This window comes from Oryx dammah, unplaced genomic scaffold, assembly GCF_014754425.2.
Source record: "Oryx dammah isolate SB20612 unplaced genomic scaffold, SCBI_Odam_1.1 HiC_scaffold_21, whole genome shotgun sequence".
NCBI classification, from domain to species: domain Eukaryota; kingdom Metazoa; phylum Chordata; class Mammalia; order Artiodactyla; family Bovidae; genus Oryx; species Oryx dammah.
Window position 1 is genome coordinate 4,623,466 of NW_024070205.1, and position 23,169 is coordinate 4,646,634.

The following is a 23,169-nucleotide window of genomic DNA, read 5'->3' on the forward strand; positions in this document are numbered from 1 at the left end:
GAAACCATAGGCTCAACCCCCGTGGAAGACGCGATTGTGAGCTGGAAGGACCACTGCGTGCCAGAGCCTGACTCCTGCCAAAAGAGGCCCAGTGGTTCTGCAGTGAAGGAGACCACACTTCACAGAGGAGCGTCTTCCCTGTCTCCTCCTACAAAACTGACCACTGGCTCTCCGACCCTCCTTGGGGACTGATGTTGGCATCTTGTCACTTAGACATTTTCAGGTTATGCTGTGGCTATTACAGTCCGGTCAGCTGACTCTTGTTTTCAGCTTTCCAGAACATCTGCAATCTGACAGAGGCTTTTTTTTTTTTTTTTTTTGGTAGAGGCACCCAATAAGGGACAGCAAGTCAAGGTCAACAATGGACATTCCACACTTCTTCATTCTCTGATAAGGCTGCTTACACCATTGAGAGGTGGCATAGACTTTTTAAAAGTTGCATTGACATTATTTAAGTCCCAGGTATAGAGCATAGTGATTCACAGTATTTAAGGGTTATACTCCCTTTTCAGTTGTTATAAAACATGGGTTTTATTCCCTGTGTTATAAATATATCCTTGCACCTTATTTTATACCTAATAGTTTGACCTCTTTATCCCCTATCCCTGTGTTTCCCCTTCTGTCTCCCCACTGGTAATCACTCCTTTGTTCTCTGTATCTGTGAGTCTGTTTCTTTTTTTTGTTATATTCATTCATTTGCTGTATTTTATAGATTCCACACATAAGTGAATCCATACAGTATTTGCCTTTCTCTGACTTATTTCACTTGGCACAACGCCCTCCAAGTCCATCCGTGTTGCTACAAATGGCAACATTTCATTCTTCTTTTATAGCTGAGTAGTCTGTGTGTGCTGTGTGTGTGCTGTGTGTGTGTGTGTGTGTGTGCTGTGTGTGTATGTGTGTGTGTGTGTGTGTGTGTAGCCATTCATCTGTGTTGATGGATACTTAGGTTGCTTCCATATCTTGGCAATTGTGAACAATGCTGCTATAAACATTGGGGGTGCACATATCTTTTCAAATTAGACTTTTTGTCTTTTTTTTCAGATATATGCCCCAGGAGTGTAACTGCAAACCAACCCCAAATGATTCTGACTTTATCTCCATCACCTCTTCCTGGTCCACACACCTTATTAAGGCAGTTTGGGCATGAAAAGATTAATCCCTTGTAGGCTACCTCTTGGGTAATGATCAAGATGAAAGAGGTGAGGTGTTATATAAACCTAGTTTGAAAATTCATGATTCTGCCCTCACCATTAATGCACCTGAAGCCTCTTTCTTTCCCCTAATGACCAGCTTGCTTTGTACCCACTCTGAGTGGAGCTCCCCCACCCCAAAGGAGATGCTAAGGGACTCAAACTGAATTCCGATTCTTTCCTGAAATAACATTGTCCTACATCATAACGACCATGATGCTTGGTTGAAAACATTGCCCACGAATTCCTCCTACAGTAGTAGCCTGCTTGGGCCATATTGGAAAGTATAATGGACCTCTGCAGATTTTTAAAAATTACCTTTTCCTATTTACATATGACCCCACTCCCTGCAAGGAAATCAGCCCTAAATATTCTCTGGAAGGACTGATGCTGATACTTTCACCACCTGACGTGAAGAGCTGACTCACTGGAAAAGACTTTGATGCTGGGAAAGATTGAAGACAGAAGGAGAAGGGGACGACAGAGGATGAGATGGTTGGATGGACTGACTTGATGGACATGAGTTTGAGGAAGCTCAGAGAATTATCCTGTCCATCACCAATTCTGGTGTGCTGCAGTCCATGGGGTCACAAAGAGCTGGACACGACTGAGTGATTGAACCTTACTGAACTGAACCACTCCCTGAAAGATGTTGTATGTAGATGGTCAGAGACAAGGTAGAGTTACAGGTCCTGGGAAGACACTCCAGTCTTGGGGCCATGGAGGGAGAATCCCCCCAACCCCAGCATCTGAGGACCGACACTTCAGACCCCAGGAGGTTCGGGGGTGGGCACTTTGAGCTCACTATGCTTGTCCCTTGGACTCAGTGCCGCTAGCTGGCCAAACAATCCTATGGTCGGGTGAATCTAGCAGCAGATGCAGCTGACCATTTAACTTGCTACTGGGGTCATCATCCCTGCCTACATGCTGTAGAAACAGAAAAACTCCTTGGACACAGCCAGCTGGTCCTAAACTGTTCCGCATGCCTGACACCACCAAAGGTGGTTCCTGAACCCACCCCCTCTCAGCCTTGTATCTGTATAGACAAAGGCATGCATGCACAGGTGCTTGGTCATGGCCGACTCTTTGCAACCTTGCGGACTGTAGCCCACCAGGCTCCTCTGTCCATGGAATTCTCCAGGTGAGAATACTGGAGTGGGTTGCCATTTCCTCCTCCAGGGAATCTTCTTGACTCAAGGATCGAATCTGCATCTCCTATGTCTCCTGCATTGCTGGGTAGGGTCTTTACCACTGAGTCAGCAGGGAAGGCCCCCCTACAATCTTGTTTTGATCTTAATGGCAAAAATCCACATGCCTCTCCTGATGGCCAAGAAGCTCTGGATTGTCCTATACAGTAGTCGAGGCAGAAACTATTCAGTGATGCTCTCCAATGTACCAGTTAGCTAAACCATTGTAGCAATCATCTAAATCAAGTTTAACAACAAATTCCAAACCAGAGCAAACTGTGGTCCTTGATATTATGGATCTGTATGTGGGAGAATGTCCGCCTTTGGGGGCAAGTGTTACTCATCTTCTGCTCCTGTAAAAACATCAAAGATCTGCAGGTCAGTCTAAACTCCTTGTGTGGGTCACTGACTGGCTTTGGACTACATCTTAACTGAAATAAGGCCCACTGATGCCCTTAGGATTTATTCCCAGTTGGCTGAGTCCAGGACCTTGAAGAGAGGAACTGAAGTCAACACTGCAAACTGACCTCATCCTGTTTCCGAGAGTTCTGATGACAATATCCTTAACCAAATGCTAAATGAGGGAACTAGATCAGATTTGACCCCAGTCAGATTAATCAAGTTGGCTAGTGAAGTGGCATATTCAGACAAAACTTGCACTCACCCTTGAAAGTGTCAGACCATGGGATGGATTCCTGGACCCTGTGCATCCTTGTAGTCCCTTGCTGGGAAAGCCAAGAATGAAAGGCTCTGACTTCCCTTTACCCAGCCCATTTCTCAGGATTTGATGGTAGGAAGCAACTCTGAAGATGAAGTCATGTAAAATCTCCCTCTAGGACAAAGAACAGGCTCCACACTGCTTGCTATAGAAACAGTGAATTGTCATCTCAGTGTTCCCTATTTGCATCTGTGTAATTTTCACCTGGGCCCACAGTGTGTCAACCCCACACGGACTGAGTGCAAAAGAAAACAGTGTAAACACATTGCCCATGCTGACTGTTGTGCGTGCCTTTCTCCCCCTTACTCAAAACCCTTACATCTTCTTCCAGCATCCATGAAGCAGGAACATGCTAAACTATGAGCTAACTTGCAAGCAGGATAGAACCAAACCTCAGATCCAACAACAGATTTAGTGGAGGGAAGATGAGGTGGTTCTTCTCTGAATGAAATTAGATACCTGATAATCAATGGAGGGTAACAGTGAGGGAGGAGTTAATCGAAGTTTGAAGAAAGAGAAAGTATAAAAAGGTCATCTTGGGAAGTAGAACTCTTAAGGGAGTATTGTCTAAGGGCTAGGAAACTCCTTGAAATTTTTGGTCATAGATTTAAAGCAATATTTGTGAGTTGAGTGTTTGAGTTGTGAGTTTTTCTCCAGCCATGCTCAAATTGCTTGTAGGAGTGAAGAAGTTGAAGTGTGAAGTTTAATCACACGTGTACTTTTGCCAGGTAAGTACAATGGAGAGAGACAGGATCAGGGGAGCTGAGGTTACCCGCAAGGAAATAGTTGTAGGGTTAGACCATGAAGTCTTAGCTGAGACAGAAGGTAAGGCAATGAGTAGAAAATTGGTTGGAACAACTGACGAGGTGCAGTGAAAAAGTGTTGGCATGTAAATGAACTGGAAAAGTGGAGGCTGTGGTCAGAGAATAGAAGAATGGAAAGTGAGGTTTTGCATGAGTTATTGGTGACAATAAGGTCTAGATCATGACCACAGAAGTGGATGGAAGTAGCCAGGTAGCAGTCAGAGTCATTTGGAAACAAGGAGGTCGAATGACTGGGAAATGATGCTTGCAGGAGTATTCTATACGCGTCTCCAAGAATGAGGAGAGGAGTGAGATAGTAAACTCTTCAGTGGCTGATGGAAAGGTACAGGGGATGAGAGGAAAACCACAATAAGGAGAGGCTGCATGTACGTGGCTTCATGCTGCACCGCAGGCAGATTCCTCACCGTCTGAGATATCAGACACCAGCCCGTATATGAAGACACATCCTTTCAAATGAGTGGGGTTTTGAATGAAGAGGAAGGAGCAATTGCCTAGAGGTAGAAGTTGACTTTGGGAACCAGTCAAAGATGGGATTTTGGAGAAGAATAAAAAAACCCCACCATTTACAAGCATTGCAGAAAAATAGCATTCTGAGAATATAGCTAGATTGTAGCTAAAGCATGTAGGTGAAAGAAATGTTTGAAAAAGAGGTTATGGAGGGAGGTTGCTGGGTCATAGGGTAGCTCTATTTCAAGTTTTTAAAGGAACTTCCATACTGTTGTCCACGGTGGCAGTACCAGCTTACATCCCCACCGACAGTGTAGAAGGGTCCTCTTCTCTCTGCACCCTCTCCAGCATTTACTGGTTGTAGACTTTTGATAATGGCCATTCTGACCGTGTGAGGTGATACCTCACTGTAGTTTGGATTTGTATTTCTCTAATAATTAGTGAAGCTGTGCATCTTCTCATGTGCTTTTGAGCCTTTTAGTATGTGCTTTACTTTTTCAGTATGACTTCTCTGGAAAAAAAAAATCTCTATTTAGATCTTCCGCTCATTTTTCAATTGTTTGTTTGTTTTAATATTGAGCTTCAAGAACTCAATATTATATATACAACATGAGTTTGTGTATTTTAGAGATTAATCCCTTATCTGTTACTTCATTTGCAAATATTTTCTTCCATTCTGAGAGCTGTCTTTTTGTTTTGTTGATTGTTTCCTTTGTTGTGTAAAATCTTTTAAGTTTAGTTAGGTGCCTTTTGTTTGTTTTTATTTTCATTACTCTAAGAGACAGCTCAAAATTAATGTCAGAGTGTTCTGCCCATATTTTCCTCTAAGAGTTTTGTAGTATCTTGCCTTACATCTAGGTCTTTAATCCATTTTTAATTTATCTTTGTGTATGGTGTTAGGGGTGTTCTAATTTCACTCTTTTCCAAGTAGCTGTCCAGTTCCCAATACCACTTATTGAAGAGATTGTCTTTTCTCCATTGTGCATTCCCACCTCCTTTGTAGTAGATTAGGTGACCATAGTTGCATGGGCTTATCTCTGGACGTTAATCCTGTTCCATCGATCTATTACTGTAGCTCTGGAGTATAGTCTGAAATCAGAGCCTGATTCCTCCAACTCCATTTTTCTTTCTCAGTATCTCTTTGTCTATGTATGGCCTTCTGTGTTTCCATACACATTGTAAAATTTTTTGTTCTCATTCTGTGAAAAATGCCATTGGCAATTTGCTAGGGATTGCACTGAATCTATAGATTGCTTTGGGTAGTAGAGTCATTTTCACAGTATTGATTCTTCCAGTCCAAGAACATGGTATGTCTTTCCATATGTTTGTGTCATCTTTTATTTCTTTCATAAGTACCTTACAATTTTCTGAGTACAGGTCTTTTGCCTCCTTGGATAGGTTTATTCCTAAGCATTTTATTCTTTTTGATGTACACCTGAAACTAACTCAACACTGTAAATCAACTATATTCTAAAAGAAAATTCTTTTTAAGGAATAACAAAAAAGAAAGAAACAGACTCATAGACATAGAAATCAAGCCTATGATTACCAAAGGGGAAAGGGGTCAAAAAGAGATAAATTAGAAATTTGGGATTATCAGGTACAAAACTGCTATCCATAAAATAAATAAGCAGCAGATTTACTATAAAATAGGTAACTGTATTCAATGTCTTATAATAACCTATAATGGAAAATAATCTGAAATACATGTGTGTATATAGGTATACACACACACACACACATATATATATACATGCCAGAATCATTTTGCTATACACCTGAAACTAACACAACATTGTAAATCAATTATACTATAATAAAAAAATTAAAAAGAGGTAAGGAGAGTGATAATGGAGTTTATAATAAATGTTGAGACCTTTAGCATATAGTAGGCAGGTCAGAAAAGGATGGGAAATCAGGTGAAATTAGGCAATGTACAGAGCATTTTGGCATCAGAGACCAGGGCTTGCCTGGCCTGGATGAAAACACCTGGGGTGCTGGATGCCTATGAGTGCCAAATAAGTAGACTTGCAACTCATGGTGAGGAGCTTTAAACAGACTTATAACCAACCCTGACTCCAGCCTTCCCAAGAATACTTGCTCAATGACTGAGCAGGGAGAGGTGGAAGAGGACTGCTGTGGAAGGAGGGCTGGTTTTCACCAAGAGCAGGGATAAGAGAACCTTTTACTATAAAAACAGACCTAACTCCTTAGTACATTTGGTTGATCTAAGGTTTAATGCTGTCCTGGGGCCTGGGACCTGAGCTGCTCAGGGCTGGAGTAAACTCCAGAAAAATGTGTGTGTGTACATGGTTAGAGAAGGGTGCGTGACGGAGGAAAAGGTGCTTCTGAAGTATCTTCCATGTGCCTGTCGAGAGACGGCCTCTCAATACAGAACACAGCAGTGGCCTTTGGTTAAAGAGCTATAATCTTTGATGAAGTCAGGTGGAGGTCACTAATACTATTCTTTCTTAACACTGTTGTTGTCGTTCAGTTGCTAAGTTATGTCTGACTCTTTGAGACCCCGTGGAAGGCAGCACGCCAGGCTTCCCTGCTCTTCACCATCTCCTGGAGTTTGTTCAAACTCATGTCCATTGAGTCAATGATGCCAGCCACCCATGTCATCCTCTGTTGCCCCCTTCTCCTCTGAAGATTAGCATGCCTAAAGAAACTCTGGGGGAACCTGAGCAGCAGGGAATGAATGGATTGGGGTTTGCAGATAGCTGTCCTCACCAGCAGCAAAGCAACCGATGCCAGGCTGTGTGCAGGCATGCAGGGTGGACTCCCATAAACCCAGCTCCTAGTATCTTCAACCTCGTCTCTGAACATCCACTTCTAGTTCTTGCTCTAACAACACCTGGCTATTATTGGGGAGTGTAGCACCAAAGAATTGATGCTTTTGAACTGTGGTGTTGGAGAAGACTCTTGAGAGTCCCTTGGACTGCAAGGAGATCCAACCAGTCCATTCTGAAGGAGATCAACCCTGGGATTTCTTTGGAAGGAATGATGCTGAAGCTGAAACTCCAGTACTCTGGCCACCTCATGCGAAGAGTTGACTCATTGGAAAAGACTCTGATGCTGGGAGGGATTGGGGGCAGGAGGAGAAGGGGACGACAGAGGATGAGATGGCTGGATGGCATCACTGACTCGATGGACGTGAGTCTGAGTGAACTCTGGGAGCTCGGGAGGCCTGGTGTGCTGCGATTCATGGGGTCGCAAAGATTCAGACACAACTGAGTGACTAAACTGAACTGAACTGAACTTCCCTTACAGGTCCTATAAATGGTGGTGGCCCGCATTTCTCACACAAAAACAGAATACCAGTCGCACCAGTGGCACAACAATGTGGATTATGGAGAATTTAATTATGAACTTCAAGGTGAAGGATTTGCCACGGCTTCATTCTTCTGTTTTAGAAAGCTTTCTTTTCCTAATGCATGTTGGCCAGAATACTTGGAGAAGTGACATCTATCTGCTGATTATCCATTTGAGAGCTTTCCTTAGCTTGTTTCACGTTATGTCAACAAAATAATGCTAACCTAATAAAGCAGCCAAGGGCTTCCCAGGTGGTAAAGAATCCGCCCACAACCGCAGGAGGAACAGGTTCCATCCCTGGGTGAGGAAGGTCATCTGAAGAAGAAAATGGCAATCTATTTCAGTATTCTCACCTGGAAAATCCCACGGACAAGGAGCCTGGTGGGCTACAAAGTCCATGGGGTCACAAAAGAACTGGACACAACTGAGTGACTAAACAGCAACAACGGAAAAGCAATAAAGCCACAACCCGAGACACCGTTATTATCTATCTCTGTCCTGAGGGTCTCACAGATGCGGCCATCTCTGTATCTGGCCTGAATTTGACCGTCTAAATCATGACTGTTAATTTTCCCTACAAGATACCTTCGTAGAGAGTAGGTAGTAAGCATAATGAAGATGATTTTAAAAATCAATGGGTATATAAGGTGGTGACACGCCTTTCCTAACTGTTAGAGCTGAGACAGCTAAATTAAGAGTAGTACATGCAGAAATGTGCTCATACCTGTGCTATGAAGGGTTTTGTTCATAGATGTTAAAATTCATAGTAAAAGCAAAGGTAAATGAACTGGATGAATCTGTTGAAAATATTAATAAACACTTCATTAAGTAAATAAGGATGAAAGCAAACTGTGCTCTTCTCGGGTTACAGCTTTACATGTACATCTAATAGCTGTTCAAGTTATTTAGGACTTATAGTCTCAAACTTGGAATTATTAATTAGAGGAAAAGTACACCTCTAAGAACAGCGAGCCTGAATCAACAAAGGAACGAACTCTGTGGACGATTTCTCTGTGGGCAGGAGCTGCTGATGGCCCCATATGCTTGCTTCATCGCTTCACGAATATAGGAAGCTTTCCATGTTACATGTTCAGCCCTCTGTGTCTATTTTAGTTGGATTTGGGTAGAATGACAGGATTTAACTTTTAAGGAGAAGTGAACACTTCATTTTTAGCAACACTGTGTTGGAGGCGGATGAACCTGATCACGAGGGGCCCCGTGTGCAGTCACTCTGCCAGGTGGCTCTCATCGGGGTGTTCACTGTTGAGAACCCCGCTATTTCTGCCTGAGGTTTGAAGCCAGGACTTCGCAGGATTCCCTGCTGCACGGCTCAGTTCTTCCCATGCACAGAGCAGATGGGTGAGACAGAAGAAGATTCCCACCTCGGAGGCAACAGGAAGCATTCCAGAGACCAGCGACGGTGCTGCTCTTCGATGGAGGAGACGCTAATTGGAGGTGGCGAGTGAAAGTTAGAGCTGAAAATTGGACTTGGCTTATGAGCCGTTGGGAAACTTGTTAGAGGTTTTATCACCACATTTTGATAAACAGAAACAAAATGTTCACATTAAAAACATGAGTCAATTGTTTCCAATTTAGCTTAGAACACAGGCCTCAAGGGTAAGCACAGGGGTCACAACATCCTTTCTTAATGTTTAGAAGTAACGCGATCATTTGTATTAAAATACTACTAAGTCATCTGGATTCTTGGAATTTCCACTAAATTCTATCTGACATAAATAGCAGACATAGGTCTTCTTTCCTGATTTCTCTGGCTGTACCTTTTTACGGCTTCACTGTGGCAGTTACTGTATTGTCTTATATTCTTGTGCCTCTTTTTTTTCCTCTTGCTCTTTCACTTTCTTTTGGGAAGAGACCATGTATTTTCATCATTATATCCCTAGAACTGAGTCCAGTGCCCCAGAGTCAAAAGTTAAAACATGACAGAAAGAAGCAGCCAACATTCTTTCTAGCAGCGGTCAAGGATGGTCATACAAAATAAAGATAATTTATAGTTTTGGACTAAACTGAACAGTGTTTTTCAAATACAGGCCTTCCCCAGTTATAGATTTATTTAGTTTACCATTAAAGTTATCTATGTGGGTTTAAGTAAACAGACTTTAAATTAAGTCTTTATCCACCATTCTCATTACAAGTTGAGCGCTGCCGCTATAGGCACAAAATGGCTATGGTGGTATGTGAGGAAATTTTGCCGAAGAATATGTTTAATGGCTTTGAGATAATTAGAGAAGAGGAAAGACTCTGCCTGCAATGCAGGAGATCCAGGTTCGATCCCTGGGTCGGGAAGATTTCCTGGAGAGGGGGATAGCCATCCACTCCAATATTCTTGCCTGGAGAATCCAGGGACAGAGGCGCCTGGCAGGTTATAGTCCATTGGGTCGCACAGAGTCGGACACGACTGACGACTCAGTGCCAAACCTGCCCCTTTTGCCCGTGCCTTCTCTGTTTCCCATCCCATGGCTTGGAGCTCTCTTTATTTCTGTCTCTCTGGGAATCTCAGTTAATTTCTACTTTGATATATTTCACTTTTTTCATTATAGAAAGTTAGAAATTGCATTAAATATGCAACCATGACTATTTTCAATGTGGAATGTAACTGTACACGGAGTAAACAGCGAGAGATACATCCTTAATTATAATTTTAAAACCGGAAAAAGCTTGTAGCTATATTTAACAAATCTAATGGTTTCTTTGAATGGAGGGCTGTCATTAAATGTATTATTCACAATTACACTTTTCATCATGATGGAAATTTATTTTAATCTAACAAGTGATAGAACTGCAAACGTGTACAGCTTGCAAAAAGTAAACTGTGTCATTTATACCATCAGCAGAGATCCATGGGAGCCCAAGTGGCACCGGATGTACCAAGCAGACCAAAATAACACTGCCAGGACTCTGAAATCTAACTGGTCATTGGGCCTGCAGAGCCCACAGGAGTAGACTATGACCTGCTGGTCAAAACGAGGAATCTGACTGCCTGATAAAATTTTAAAAATTCAAATAAGACTAATAGTTTCCTAACATAATGCCCCAAATGTCCTAGATACAACTGAGAAATCACCCATCATACCAAAGAATTAGGAAAACTACAACTTGAGTGAGAAAAGAAAGTGAATTGATGTCATCAACTCAATCTGAGCTGAATCATATTTTTAAACTATCTGACAAAGATTTAAAGTACCATTATAAAATGATTTAATAAGCAATTACAAATTCTCTTGAGTAAAAGGAAAAATAGACAATATCAGCAAATAATTAGATGATAAAATATGGAAATTATAAAACTGGAAAATAAAATAGGAGAAACAATTCTCTGGATGGGCACAATAGTGGAGAGGAGATGAAAGAAAATAAAATCTGTGAATTTTGAGGACAGATCAATAAATTTACCCATTCTAAACAAAAAAGAGGGGAAAATTAACAGAAGTCAGGAATCTGTGAAAAAACAGGAAAAAACACAAAGTTTACGTTATCAGAGTTGCAGCAGAAGAAAGAGACTAGGGCTGAAAGAGCAATAAAGGAAAAACTTGGCTAAAGACATCCTAAATTTGGCAAAAGACATACATCCACAGATTTGAAAAGTTGAGTGAATTTCAAATTGGAAAAAAAAAATAGACACAGAGATACATTCATAAATAAAATTCTGAAAACGAAAGATAGAGCTCAAGGTGTTGTCACTCCATAACTGTTCTCTGCAAGGAGTCAGAGGAAAGATGCACTATCTACTGGGGACCATGAATTTCAAAGAGAGTGGACTTCTTACTCGAAAAATGGAGTGCAGAAGGGGGAGATGTATATTTCCTCAAATGCTTAAAGAAAAGAATTGTCAACCATGAATTCTATATTCAACAAACTATCTTTCAGGAATAAATGGGCAATAAAGACTTTCTCAGACATGACTGAGCGACTTCACTTTCACTTTTCACTTTCATGCATTGGAGAAAGAAATGGCAACCCACTCCAGTGTTCTTGCCTGGAGAATCCCAGGGACGGGGGAGCCTGGTAGGCTGCCGTCTATGGGGTCACACAGAGTCGGACACGACTGAAGTGACTTAGCAGCAGCAGCAGCAGCAAATGAAAACTAAAAGAATCATCACTAGCACACCAACTCTTAAAGAAAAGCTAAAGGAAGTTCTTTGAACAGAAAGGAACTAGTAGCATAAGAATCTTGAGGCACAAGGCAGAAAGAAAGAACAATGGGGAGGGCATGTAAACAGCACAGAACACCCTTCTTTTCATAAACTTTCTAAATTACATGTAATGATTAAAATAAGAATTAGAATAGCATCTTATCCTCAAGACAATGATACTTTAAAGTGGGGAAGATAAAGAGACCTAAATGGAAAAAGAGTTTTCCTCTGCTTCACCCAAAACTGTAAAATGTTAATAACAATCGGCTATGAATTACATGTGTACATTGTAATAGGCAAAAGAGCCATATTGTGTATATGAAAAATAGATAATACATCTAAAATAATAGAACTAAATCAAGATGAAAACCTTAAAAAATGGTCAACTATCCCATAGAAAGGTAAGAAAAGAGAAACAAAGAAATCAAAGAGAAAACAAATAATAAAATGGCAGAGTTTACCCCAACCACATCAATAATTATGTCCAAGTAGATAGTCTAAATATATTAACTAAAAAGCAGAGATTGAAAAACAGTTTTTAAAAAGCATGATGCAATAATACGCTTTTTTATTATGACATTTAAAAGAAACTCACTTCAAATTAAACGACAAAAGAGTTGAAAGTATAAGGATGGAAAAAGGCATTCTGTATAAATATTAATATTTTTAAAAGGCAGGAACATGATTGTTCATGTCAAAAATATGAAAGAACTGAAAAAAAAATCCTAGAACTAATAAATGATTATAGCACGGTATCTGACCACAAGGTTAATATATAAAAGTCAAAAGTCAATCGCTTTCCTACGTAACAGCAGTGAACACATGGAATTTGAAATTAACAACACAGTACCATTTATAGGGACACTCCAGAAATGAAATACTTAGGTATAAATCTAACAAAATATGTATAAGGTATTTTTAACAAATTATGTATAAGATGTATATGAGTCAGCTTACAAAGGGGCTTCCCAGGTGGCTCGGTGGTAAAGAATCTGCCTGCCAATGCAGGCGAGGAGAGTTCGATCCCTGGGTTGGGAAGATCCCCTGGAGAAGGAAATGGCAACCCACTCCAGTGTTTTTGCCTGGAAAATCTCATGGACAGAGAAGCCTGGCAGGCTATAGTCTGTGGGGTCGCAGAGTCAGACAGGACTGAGCGACTAGCATGCATGTGACCCTGAATCACCATCTGAAGGACAATTGATTCTGAGAACCCTCTTTGGAAGTCACATGAATGGAAAGTGAGTGAGGTCAGGAAGCCATACCTGGGGCAGCCCAGGACTTCTTTTAACTCATGTAGTCATTCTCAGCTGCTCCTCAGAAATCAAGGCCAACACACTTTCCTGGGGCATTTTATTGCCTCTCTTGTTTGGATCTGCAAATACATCGGTCAGCCATGTTCTTTTATCTGATGAGGCAACATTAGCAGAGGCCTCTGACTTTGATAGAATCTCCTCTTTATAACCTTACACCCAAGAAAAAAACATTTATAACTCCCTTACCTTGTTTCAAGAAGAACTTACGGTGGTTAACAAAATCACTTACACTACACCAAGATCGTGCAGTTCAGAAAATACAAGAAAATAAGGCAACTAAGAAAAGAAACAGAACAATAAATTGTTCCCTAAGAAACAGAACAGGAAACGTAAACGATCCCAAGGGTGGGGTAAATACAGAAACATCTTATCAGAAAAACCTATATGCTTGTAGAACCACTTACCTATATGATTTCCAGCATCTTACACTGTTGGGAAATGCGATGTATTGCAAGATTTATTTCATGCTTTTTTTCATTTACCGAGATTTATTTGCACACCTTTTACTAAGTGGAAAAGCATGCAAGCTAGAAGCTATTCAGGAGGAACTACACTGCTCCTGACGTTGACACAGGCGAGACTTTTCTCCTATGTGTTTTCACAGAGGGGACAGTGAATTAGGACATTCTCTACAGCAACTTTACAGCAAACACTGCCAAGAAACAAAGGTCATTGCACATAAAAACGGAGACATTAAAAGAAAGGGAATACTAAGTGTAAATAGACCCATCACCCCCTTTTTTCTTATTCCTTATTCACTTTTCTCAGAAACCCCCAACAGCAGCTGAAATATTGCTCTCAGTTATCACTGGATCTATTGAGAGAGAAATACGGTAGAAATCTAGCTTGCAATTAGTTTTCTCAGCGGTATCTATGCAACTGTAGGTAATTGGTGCTGCTGCTGCTAAGTCGCTTCAGTCGTGTCCGGCTCTGTGTGACCCCATAGACGGCAGCCCCCCAGGCTCCCCCGTCCCTGGGATTCTCCAGGCAAGAACACTGGAGTGGGTTGCCATTGTCTTCTCCAGGTAATTGCTACTCATCATCAAATACAGGACTGTCTCCAAACTTCTGAAAAGTTTCAGAAATGGGAACAGACACAAACACAACTGTTCATGCAAATTTCCACTGGGTTTAGAGTAAGAATATTGTAGAATAAGACAGAGTCCTTTAAATTTGATATGGGGAACAACTTTCGCTATAGAATAGTTGATTACTTGAGACTAGATAATTGTTCTCAGTGTAAATATAAATACGCTAACTTTTTAAGCAAATCTGAATAACATAAAATGTAACATCATTATAAAATTTAATGACACAAAAACTCTAAACTTTTCTCTCTCTAAGGTGAAGAGCTTGAGTTGGCTTCTAATTCCCCAGGATAAAGCATACAAGTATTTCCCCTTTCCTACGCCTCTTCTACCCCTGTTTTTAACATTTTCCTCATGATCTGAGGAATTACGATAGGTGAAATGAGGTATTTTCCAGGCCCACCAGGGGGACCCTTTGCACCAGGGCACAGAGGTTACACAGCCCTGCTCTCTGGGTGAATGCAAGATCTGCTAGCAATGCTAGAAAGGCAAAGCGTCTCCCCCGCGCCGGGCCTTAGCTGTGAGTCCGGGTGGACAGATGCAGACGTAACGGGAGGCTTCGGGGCGGCAGGATGCAGACAGCAGCGGGGCCAGGCGCTCACGCCCCGTCTCCGAGGACAGCTCCACGCACCGCCCGCCGGCCTTGCAGGGGCCGCTCCCGCATCCATCGAGGTCGTTCTCACACTGCGCGCCCGTGTATGCTGCAGGATAAACAGCCAGAGAGGCTGCGGGCTCAGAGCTCCTCAGCCATGGAGCACGCGCCTGACTGGAGGCTGGCCACCGCGTGGCGCCAGGTAACAGGTGCTGGGCCCCCCTCGAAGAGCCGGCAAGGGGATCTGATAAAGGGGGCTTCCGTGAACGTTAAGAGCAACAGTGGAGTCACTTCCATGGTACCACCCAACACAACAAAGAAGGATGAAGGGGCTTCAGGATCATCTTGACTTAAGCTGGAAGTTTTAACTAAACTCCAGTTCTTCAAACATTCCAACTGTTTGAATGCTAAGCAAAAAAAAATATATATTTTTTTTTCCAGAGTATAGATGTAAAGTCAGCAGACTGCAGGTGGGTGCTGGTGGTAAAGAATTCGCCTGCCAACGCAGGAGACGTAAAAGAAGTGGGTTCAGTCCCTGGGTTGGGAAGATTCCCTGGAGGAGGAGATGGCAACCCACTCCAGCATCCTTGCCTGGAGAAGCCCATGAAGAGAGGAGCCTGGCAGGCTCAGCATTGCAAAGAGTCAGACAGGACTGAAGCGACTTAGTACACAGCACACACAGCAGAAAGCACGTAGCCAAGCCTCAGTGCTTCTCTTAAACCTCGAAGCAGAGGTAAATGATTTCCTTACACACCGCGAGACAGAAGAAAAAACCATTTTGTATTTGAATGGATTTAGCTGGGTCATTTTACTAGGGACAAGAATAAAAACAATAAAACATGAATGATTTAGTATTTTATAAAATATTTGGATATTAAATATAAAAGAAAGTCCCTGCCAGAACTATTTTCTGTGGTTTTACCAACATATGCACCTGTTAAAACCATATATGTGTCTGTTCATTGTGTGCATTAACGTACCTGGAACTGTCCTGACTGCCCGCATCGTGCGGTACGGCTTGGTTTCTTTACTCCCTTGCACAATCTATCCATGTTAGAAATATAGAGCTGACTCATAATTTTTAACTATTGCCAAGTAGTCCGTAACATAGGTGTGTATAATTTGACCATTCCATTCCCTTAGGGGATTTGTATACATTTTTGCTATTACAATATTGTATTGAATAGCATCATATATGTGGCTTGTGCAAATGTCTGAGTGCAACACTGGGGTCTATGCTAGGAGTGGAATTTCTGGGTTATAGGTTATGGGCATTTCAAATTTTAATAGATGCTGGTCACGACCTCTGGAGAAACTGTAGAGGTTGTTACGTGTCTACTGGCACAGGATAAGAGTGTGTGTGGTCCAGACCCTTGTCAACACTTGCCACACCAAGCAAAAATTTTTACCAGTTGGGTAGTTAAAAAATCATACCTTATCATTGTTTCTTTTACATTTTCACCAGATGTTATTGACTTTAATATTTTTTGAATTTTTTATCATTTCATATCTTTCTCCATTAGGTTGTTTTTCTTACCGATTTCGGCTATTCACATACTACGTGTAGTGCTAGTCCAAAAATGTCAGCTTAGTAAGTGCGAGTATGATGCTGAGGAGTGTGTCCAGGGTCACACCAGCCGTTTCGTGAGATGATGGAAGAGATGCACGAAGCTCCCATAGGAACACAACCTGACTTATAATACAGATGACTTCACCTACGGATCTTTGCAAGGTCACTTAACTGCTGAAAAATATGTTTTTAAAATAAAATTGCAATCCAAAGTGGTAAAGGTTATAAATCCAACCATGGTCTTTCTTTACTTTGAAACCATTCAATGGCTTCACTTTTCACACAGAATAAAGTTCAAAATCCTTAACCTGGCCAGCCCTTTATTATCTGGCCCCATTCCCAAATCTGTTCCTGTCTGTCCCTAGAATGTTTTTTGTCCCAGGGCCTTTATAATACCGTTCCCTCCCCTAGAAAACCCTCCTCCAAGACTGCCTGCATAACTCTTAAGTTTTCTGACTTGATCTTTTATTACTTTCTCAGAATGTCATTTCCTCATGGGCAGATCTAAATAAGAACATTTTTCCTCTCACATACCCAATTCTTTCCTTTCATTGTCTTACAAAGATTGGTATTATGTGCTTATTTTTAGAGGTATCTTTTAAAATTCACTTATGTATATAGTTTTCACTTGATTGCTCAGACAGTAAAGAATCTGCCTGCAATGCAGGAGACAGGTTCCAGCCCTGGGTCAGGAAGATCCCCTGGAAAAGGGAATGACAACCCACTCCATGCGAGGGGATAGCAACTCGCTCCAGTATTCTTGCCTAGAAATCCCACAGACAGAGGAGCCTGGCGGGCTGCAGTCCACGGGGTCACAAAAGGGCCGGACACGACTGAGCGATTAAACAAACGACATAGCTTTCACTTATTTATGTAGCTGTCTCCCTCAACAGACTGTGAGCTCCATAAAAGCAGAGACTGTGTTTTTTTACTCACCACGCTAGGACTGAGCAACACCTGAGTACTAGGCCTTCAGTCAACTCCTGAATGAGATTCAAACAGAACTAATCAACAATTTAGATGATAATCCTCGCTTAGCAAATAAACTAGAGAGTTGATGAACTCTTAATGAGCAAATAATGAGAACATGATATGAATGCTCATGTAATTTTAATAAAAACCTATATGGGGTCCTATGTCAAGTCATAACCACAACACAAATTCTGCTGCTCGTCCATATAACACTTTTGTCACATTTGAACCCTGGGTCTTTATCAACCTTCTCAAGAAGAAATTGAGAGTTGAAAAGGAAACTGGAAGCACATGTCAGATGAGGGTCCCACAATCCTTTGTCATGACCCCACCCCTAGAACCCTCAGTCTCTTAAGCCTGAATGTTTATTTTTTAAGCGTTTTTATTTCATACTTAAGGATCTACATCTATTCACTAAATAATGGTTTTCACAAGTTTTTATAAACGTCTTGTGCTACAGTTGACTTACTAAAGTTCTATTTTCAATTTTCTTCTCATTCTAAGTTTGAAGACTTATGCACAGCCCAGGTTAGGAAGTAATTTAGTACTTTCATAAATCCTTTTTTGCTTTCCGGCTCATGCATTGTTTTTATTTTTATCCTGAACATTAGGAAGGTTCTGATTTATGGTATTACGGGTCCCGTCCCTACCACTGGGCCCTGTGGGGATTCTGTTTGCTGTTCCCTTTAACCAGACGTATAAATAGATTCTTTCAGTCAAGGCTACATTCAATAGTTCTAACAAGTTTTCCTATAAAACTGTACAAAGAAACAATATGATGCTGAGTCAAGACCCCAGGGTTCTTAAATTACATGTTTTAAGAAAAAAAAACAACAATCTTTTCTGGATAGCAGGAAAACTTTTAAGATAAGCATTTAAGGTGACCGACACTTGTGATTAATTAGCCCTGAAACGAGGACTGTGGGCAATTACAGCGCTTATTCTTGTCATCGTGCTCAGTGGCAGACATCTCATGATCCAGAGGAACGGTCTACGATTCTTAGATAAACCTTCTCTTTACATATAACTGTGAGAACTGGGTACAAAGACATTGTGAGTTTTCTCTCTAGGCAAAATCGACATCCACCCAGTGACCCAAGAGAGAAACTCAGAAGCAGAACTGTCCTAAATTGGTGCTCCTTCCCAATCCCCACGTCATTTCCACCTCTAAAGGGCTCCTGTGGCCATCCATATGCTCACATCAACCTTCGCCACTGGCATCTTTGTTCCAGGCTGTGACTTACCTCTTATTTAAATCACTGCAGAAGTCTCACGGGATTCCCTGTGATTAGCCTTATTTCTCTCCATCGTTCTTCCACTGAAGTGCCAGGGAGCTCTTCGTAAATTAACAGGCCAGACTGCCCCACGGTTTGCAGGGGCGGACATCGTGATCTGGCTTCAGCCTCGTCTTGCTCCTCAGCCCACGCCTCCACCCTCAGCTCTGCATAGCCCAGCATTTTGAAAAGCCTCTCCAGGCCCCACAGTTGGATGGGCTCTTTTCTCTGTGTTCCTGCTGCCCTTTCGTCTTCCCCTTTTCTTTTTTCCTCTCTTCTATCCTTAAACAAGCAATGAGCTACCACCTGCCGGCCTTAGGGTCTAGAATGGCCCGTCTCCTAATTCCGGTGCCGGGCTGACATTTATTGACTTGCTGTGGTCTAGACTGAGCTGGGAGCTCCTTCTGTATTGCTGGACTTCATTCCACAATGACACTATGAGGCAGATATTATTATCATCATCTCTGTTTTATCTGTCGATGAGGAAACTGAGGCTCAGAGCAGAGACGTGGCCAAAGTCACACAGCTCGTGGGTACATTTCTGGGGTGTGCTTAGCGATCTTTCAAGTTTTCTAAAATGCTGCCTTCTCAGTCAAGCTGTCGCTAAACACTTTCTCCCCTTATTCCCTTTTATGGAATTTATTAGAGATTCTTGTGAAAGTGTTAGTTGCTCAGTCATGTCTAACTCTTTGCAACCCCATGGACTGTAGCCTGCTAGGCTCCTCTGTCCATGGAATTGTCCAGGCAAGAATCCTGGAGTGAGTTGTCATTCCCTTCTCCAGGGGATCTTCTCGACCCAAGTATCGAACCCGGGTCTCCTGCATTGCAGGCAAATTCTTTACTGTCTGAGCCACAAAAAATTGTACTGTTCACAATTTTTTCACACTGTTTTCCTGCTAGAATTTAAGCTCCTTGGAAGGAGGGACTATGTCTTTTTGATCCCCTAATCCTTCATATATTTAGTTGGCAGTGAAATCTTTGGGGCTTGAATGAGTGGGACTCATATTGGTCTTTTTTAGGCAGCTCTCCTTTGCTGCCTGACTCCATCACAAACCCTTCAGAACAGCAGGACCCAACTTTTTGGCATCAGGGACTGCTTTCATGGAAGACAATTTTTGCGTGAACTGGAGAGGGGTGGGGAGGTGGTTTCAGGATGATTTGAGCACATTACATTTATTGTACACTTTATTTTTATTATTACATCAGCTCACCTCAAATCATCAGGCATTAGATCCCAGAGGTTGGGGACCCCTATTTTAGAGCACAGAAACCATCTGTCATATACAATTTCCACCTCCTGGTGTAGAACCTAGAATGTAGTAATAATAGTTGCTTTTTTTTTTTTTTTGAGTACTTAATACATGCCAGGTTCCATTTTTATAATTTTACCCCTCACAACAATACTACAAATAGCTTTTCTATCCTTTATTTGTGGATGAGAAATGTAAGAATTAAGGGGATAATTCACCCTAGTTCACTCAGTTAACAAATGGTGGACTCGTCTTGCTCCCAAGCTGTCCACTCGACCCCCTGCTTCTGGACTGAGGTCCTGTTCAGAGTGTTGAGTGTTGAGGGTTGGCTGATGAGAAGAACATGGAATAATACATTTTGGAAAAAAATTCAGTGTTGGAGGTGACTTTTTCATTCAAGTGTTACAAATTGTTTCCTAGTGACAAGGACCAATGGCCAAAGGATAATAAATACGTCCTCTTCGTTATCTGGAAGTGGGGAGACACGTGAGGTACACAGAGCTCTGAGCCACAGGCAAATTCCCAGGTTCCTTTCATACTTTTAAGTTTGTTTGGTTTTTACCAAAGCATGTAAAATGTTCCTCAGGCAACGAGATGCCTTTTGATCAGAAGCTGCTATTGACTGCACTGACCCCAGTCTCCACACCTCCCCCCAACTACAGGGCCTCCTTTTCCTTAGATAATACCATGAGTGGGGAGGTGGGGATACACGGTCAGTAAGCTTAGATTTTAAGTAATCGCAAGCTTATTGGTTGTTTTCCAATGGCTCAAGAAAGAAGAGAGGCGAAATGCACTTTCACTTCTAGCAGTAAAATCCTAGTAAGAGTTAGGTTGAAGTATGTCAAGCAGGTTATTTTTTGCCAAAATTCACATCAATATTTATGAGTGGCTTGTTGATTCAAGTGTCACATTCTCTCTCCTATCACCTCTATGCTCAAGTCCAATTACCTCTTAAGTGTGATTTTAGATTATGGTTTATGTATGTGTAATTTGTATTGTCTTTTACATTATAAAAGGTGAGCAGAATACTTACATTCCTGAAAAATCATTCTACACTGTCTGTGGGGACCATCAACAATCACACTGATTGACTCCATGAATTACAACACAAGCACTTAGGATTTTAATAGAGTTTCATGGGTTTTAATATGTTCTAGGTGTCAAAGAAAACATCTTGGAGGACAAGGAAGCATCTTCCAGTGAATTTTACTTCACAAAAACCATGCTGAAATCAACCTTTCCATTGATTACTTTTTTCCTCTGCGTTTCTTCTAGAAGATTCTGATGATTGGGCACCTTGGAATCTAGTTCAGATAATGCATAGTGTAGCAATAGATATGTTTGAGCACTGAAGAACACGATGAAATCAAACAATGATAACTAGAAGAAAGAGTTGGTTTTAAACCTCCGGCAACAAGAGTTGTTAGTTTCCATTTGCCATAAGTTATTTGTTTCTATTCTACGCAAAAGAAAAGAAAAAAAGAAAACCAGTGGGAGGAATGCTGTCACTCACCAGGCCGGCAGCGGCAGGTGTAGCGGTCAGCACTGTCCTCGCAGATGGCGTTGCTGTGACCAACAGGGGGCAGTGGGGTCTCACAGCGTGTCCCCGTGAACCCGCTACCTGCGCAGGTACAGCTGTACCTGGGGAGCAAAACGAAGTCGGGACATCAGCCCGTGCTCACGGGGGATGACGCATCCTTATTCTGTCTCTCCCCTGTCCCTCAGCGTGGGCTTAATACCTCCCCAAAGCATATGCTTGCAGGCTTCGAGAGACGATCCCTCAAGGTGTGTAGTAAAAGCAAGCGTGTTAAGGAGAGCTAAGGAGACTCACCCCAAGCAAGTGTTCAGTCAAAGTTCCTTGGAAACCATGACTGTTTATACCTTGGTCTCCTCACCCATAGATTGAAGGTAATAGTGCCTTTGCCGCAGAGTCGTCGGGATAATTAAATGTGCATATGAAGAGTGAGCACAGCATGCCAAAGGGCAGAAAATACTGAAGAGAACCGCTGAACCGTATGAAATAGATTGGTCAGTGCTGGTGAGGCGGCAGAGGATGATTTACACCACCGAGGCACTCTTTATATAAAGAATCCCGTAATAAGGTCCCTAGTGAAATAATAAATTATGGAAAAAAGGAAAGCTTCTCATTATATAAATTGTGACTTATGTTTCCTTATTTCTAGATTACAAGAATATTTTGGTCATGTTATTTATAATGATTCGTTGATTGAATGGGATTATCTGACAGACCTAAAATACGAATCTGACCGGGAGAGTCGTTCACTTTATTTCACTTCAGATGGCCTCTCCTTGAGGATCTAGTATTGAAAAATCATGGGCTTACACACCCAGCTTAGATAAAATAATGTCTAGGGGGAGGACACCTATGATTTAATAAAGAGTAACAGTGCTGTTCACCCTGGCTATGTGTCTATGTACCACCAATGCAGACATTAAGATTCACTAAGGAAAACGAAACACTAGCAGATATAAGTGACTATAATTTTTATACATAATTTTCCTAGCTAGAAATCCTCTAGTCACTATTTCATTTCTTTGATTAAAAAAAGGCCTACTTCAAATCTAAACACCACGTGTGAGACATTGAAGACCAAAGCCCTGTGGTCAAGCCTGGCTAGTGCACCTCAGTTCACAGACTCAGTCTCCATTTACCTCTTCCTTTGCCTGCAAGAACCTTCCAGGGGGCATAGTTTTGCCTTTCCCACAAATCTCATAGCAAATGTGTTAATTATTTTGGTGGGAAGACAAAGTCAGGTTGTACTTGCTGAACTTGAGATGATCTCAAATTTTAGGTAATGAGAGAGCTATGGATACAGTAGAAAGAGTATTCACAGCACATACTCCGGTGAAAGTAAAGCCAGCCGGAAGCAGGTTTAGCCTTGTTCTGTTTGTGTTTCCAAAGGCATCAAAGGGCTTCCCAGGTGGCACTAGTGGTGAAGAACCTGTCTGCCAAAGCAGCAGACAAAAGAGACACGGGTTCGATCCCCGGGTCAGGAAGATCCCCTGGAGGAGGGCATGGCAACTCATTCCAGTATTCTTGTCTGGAGAATGCCATGGACAGAGGAGCCTGGTGGGCTACAGTCCACAGTTTCACAGAGTCGGACACGATTGAAGCTACTTAGCATGCATACATGCAGGTATCAAAAGCATTGTGTGACTTCTGTCCTGACGCCTCCTGGAAACAGTGAGGCCTGGCTGGGAGAGCCTCCTCTTTCCCGGAGCACTTGTGTGGGAACCGCTGCTTTGGTCTGTCT

At 42.0% G+C, this 23,169-nt stretch overlaps 1 protein-coding gene and 1 long non-coding RNA gene across 2 annotated transcripts in view; one reads left to right on the plus strand and one right to left on the minus strand.

Moving 5' to 3' along the window:
* The first annotated feature begins 327 nt into the window (after positions 1-327).
* On the plus strand, positions 328-22,311 carry LOC120880385. Its single transcript, XR_005725026.1, has 3 exons — positions 328-415; positions 3,921-3,923; positions 21,052-22,311. It is a non-coding gene; the product is annotated as an uncharacterized LOC120880385 (long non-coding RNA).
* LOC120880384 (protein crumbs homolog 1-like) overlaps positions 19,978-23,169 on the minus strand; it is an 87,627-nt gene continuing 84,435 nt past the window's right edge. The window contains exon 4 of the mRNA XM_040263719.1: positions 19,978-21,535. Coding sequence (XP_040119653.1) covers positions 21,400-21,535 — 136 coding nt within the window. The 3' untranslated portion in view covers positions 19,978-21,399. The remainder of the gene's footprint in view (positions 21,536-23,169) is intronic.